Source organism: Gadus morhua, chromosome 12 (genome assembly GCF_902167405.1).
Source record: "Gadus morhua chromosome 12, gadMor3.0, whole genome shotgun sequence".
Taxonomy (NCBI): domain Eukaryota; kingdom Metazoa; phylum Chordata; class Actinopteri; order Gadiformes; family Gadidae; genus Gadus; species Gadus morhua.
The window spans coordinates 26,399,985-26,403,420 of NC_044059.1; the positions used below are offsets into that span (position 1 = coordinate 26,399,985).

The following is a 3,436-nucleotide window of genomic DNA, read 5'->3' on the forward strand; positions in this document are numbered from 1 at the left end:
ATGCGAAACCAAAGTTTTATGACACATACTTGCAATCTGTACAATTAGTGTGATTCAAATAATATTGTTACCTTTTGTCCTGCGACATAAATGGCAATAAAAGTATTGTGGGTTATATTTTTAGAGGATTGTTTATTTAGCTTCTTATTTGTATTTACATGTTGCTTAGCCGCGTGGGCGTGCATGCGCGGGAGAGGCACGTGATAAATGGAGGTAATTAGTGTCGCACGCGGAATGTCTTATCGATCTCCCTCCATGAACCCCATTAGCATCAGCTTCCCGCACGCAGCTCAGCCAAACAGCGTTATTCATTACGAACAGTGATTGTAGAAGCAAATTTATTTTTATTTGCACAGATTTAACCCAAGTGTTTAATGCAAAACAAAGCATTTAGTCAGAAAAATATCTACTTACAAAACACAAAAGAAAGGGAAGCTGCCCCCATCCCCCCCTCCCCCCCTGCTTTGCCACCCACTGTGGAGCGTGACCCAGTATTGGATGACTGAAAAATTTACTAAAGTCTAAAGACATGACTCAGCATCTTGTTCATCAACGCATAAACATTGGGAAAGGATAGGAAAAAGGGGACCCGCAAACTGGAGTCGAGAATAGAAAAATACAGCCTTTCTTCTTATTATATATATCACTAAAAGTTGTTGCAGTTTGACAAATCGTACAAAGCGTCTTCGGCTAGAGCAAAGAGGGCAACCGCATAACGTAAAGGCTAAGAAGAGATTATATATCAGTCAGATATGGCTTTCTTAGTTATGCAGACACATGAATAGGCCTATACACAAAACATACACACAGGATTTATGGAGTCAGAATCATTTTCCACCGGGACTACTCATGAAGGTGTTGGAAACAGGAGTGCTGTTCATGGAAGGATTAATATGAAAGACACACTTTAGGTCCTTATTTAACGCTAACATGTCTAGACTTTAGATGCTTTATAACAGACCTCGGCTCATTAAAGGGTCTCTGCATGTGTGTAAAAACCATCATATAAACTCCATCCTTTTTGCGATCGGCTGTTTTTAGTTAGACTCTTGTGTTGCGTAACTTCAGATTGTGTCTGCTGAGAAGCGCGTTGTAGGCATCCTGATGTGATCACATGTTTATTACACCTTCCCCCTAAACGTGATGGAGCAATGGGGGTTGGAGTGGACTAATATTAGGTTTTAGACTAGATCAGGACTAGGTTTAGACTAGAATAGTATTAGGCTTGGACTAGACCAGACAAGGCCTAGTCCAAGCCTTGGACTAGACAAGGCCTAGGTTTGGACCAGATTTCGACTAGTCTTAGATTAGGTTTGGACTAGGCTAGTATTAGGTTTAGAATAGACTAGGACTTGGTTTGGAATAGATTAGTATTAGGTTGGACTAGATTAGGATTTGGTTTTAGACTAGACTAGGACTAGGCTTGGACTAGGAAGGGACTATGCTTGGAATAGACGAGGACTATGCTTGGACCAGACTTGGACCAGGCTTGGACCAGACTTGGACCAGGCTTAGACTTTGAGTAGGCTTGGACTAGGCTAGGACTTGGGTTAAGGCAATTGTGAAGTTGTAATGCTGTCCTCCTGTTGTCTAGGTAGGGTGAGCAAACCGCTAGCTTGATACACCTTTTGGAAGCTGTTTCCTGACTGCTATTTACACGCTGCACCACAACGACACTCAAGACTCTAGACAAACTCAATCCCTCCTCTCCACACGCTAACACGCCCGACAAATGCAACCATTTGCACTTACACAGTGTTTACTCACACGTCCCGTCGTGTTGCTCTCAAGTGTGGCAACACATGCCCTATATCCAACACATGCCCTATAGCCAACACGCGAGCGCACGTAGCGTAGCCGCCAACACACACCCACCCACCCTCCCGACCCTAGCCGCCGCCCGCCGCCCGCCGCTACACCAGCGCGTAGTCGAACTGCCCCCTCTCCAGGCCCTCCTTGTGGTCCGTCCAGGAGGAGGACGGCATGCGGCTGTAGGGGTCCAGGAGGATCCGGAAGCAGCGGACCAGCAGGAACACCAGGAACAGCAGGAGGAGCCCCACGAAGGCCAGGGCCGTGCTCTGCTCCGCGTCCGGCACGCCCAGCGGCACTAGGGGCGTGCCTCCGCCGCCGCCACCGCCGCCGCCGGCCCCGCCCACCATGCTACCACTGCCGAGGCCGGGGAGCAGGGAGGCGCCGGCGGGGGACAGCAGCAGCCCGTAGTCCAGGGTGGGGGCATCGTTCATCCTCCACGGGGCCCGAGGGCACGGCGCGAACACGGACTGGAGGGTCGGCGTGGCGGCACGGCTGATGGGGGTCCGTTTGGGGGCTGATGGGTGCGGGTAAGTAGGGAGGGGGGGTGGGGGTCGGGGCTCTGAGTGGGGGTGGGGTGGGGTTGTTAACGGTTGGAGGTGGTGGTGGAGGTGGTGGTTGATACCTTGTGGAAGTCAGTCACTGAGTTGGTCTAAAGTCCTGGAGGGCACCGAGGGAGCGTCGATGAGCTGTCTCTCCCGGACTTCCTCTCCCCGGTTCTCCGTCCTCCACCTCTCTCTGGTCGAGGCTAGGTGGGCTTGATACCTCTCTCCCGGAGCAGGTCCGCTTTTATTCCATCACGTCAGGGTCCGCCGCGGTGACGCGATGACGCCCAGGACACGTCTGGCCCTAATCGTCTCTGACAACGCGGCAGACACAAGCACACACCAGTACTTCCTGTGATCCGCACACTGGAGGTGTTGTAGAGGAGGCTTCGACGGTCGGTGGCGATGTGTGTTTATGACAGCCAATTAAATGGAGCCCATTGTGTTCCACTGTCAACATGAGTCAGAGGAAACACTGGTCCACCAGCTAGCAGCTCACACATCCCATCAACCTCAGAGGTAGAGTGGAGCATATTCAGACACCTGTGTGGCTCTATATGGTTAGGTGTGGGCTGCTAATGTTTGTTCACAGTGACGTGTGTGCGTGTCTACTAATCTTTGTCTACGGCAAATGCCAAAGATTAAACCAATTCAATGTTTGCAGTACCTACCGAAGGTTAGACAAATTTGGATGACATTGTCTGCGTCAGTGTAACAATGAATAACCCTTTCGGTTGGCGGTGGTTTATGAACCTGGAAGTGGTATCAAAGGTTAAAACCATACTTTCAACCTTTGGGTCCGGTTTAGTATAAACCCTTTTTCAAAGAAGTTGTAACGCGAGAGGGTTCAGGAGGAACGAGACTGCGGTTGAGCTGGTGGGGCCAGCTGCTTTCTGTTACCCGTCGGCAGTCGTTAATCAACGCTAAGGGCCGCTCGTCAGACCGTAGAACAAACACAGTCCGCCGTGTTCTTCAACCGGGACGACAGACGCAGAGGTGCTTTGTCTTCTGCAGGCCTGTGCTCCTGCTTGATGTTGAAGAACTCAGGAACTCAAGCCCTTGGGACTCTTCTGGTCTTCGGT

The 3,436-nt window shown here is 50.4% G+C and overlaps 1 protein-coding gene across 1 annotated transcript; it reads right to left on the reverse strand.

The window, feature by feature from the left end:
* Positions 1-1,899: 1,899 nt before the first annotated feature.
* On the reverse strand, positions 1,900-2,312 carry LOC115555537 (cortexin-1-like). The gene has a single exon (XM_030372443.1). It carries the CDS (start codon positions 2,241-2,243, stop codon positions 1,914-1,916), a length of 330 nt encoding a protein of 109 aa, XP_030228303.1. The 5' UTR covers positions 2,244-2,312; the 3' UTR covers positions 1,900-1,913.
* Between the last annotated feature and the right edge of the window lie 1,124 nt (positions 2,313-3,436).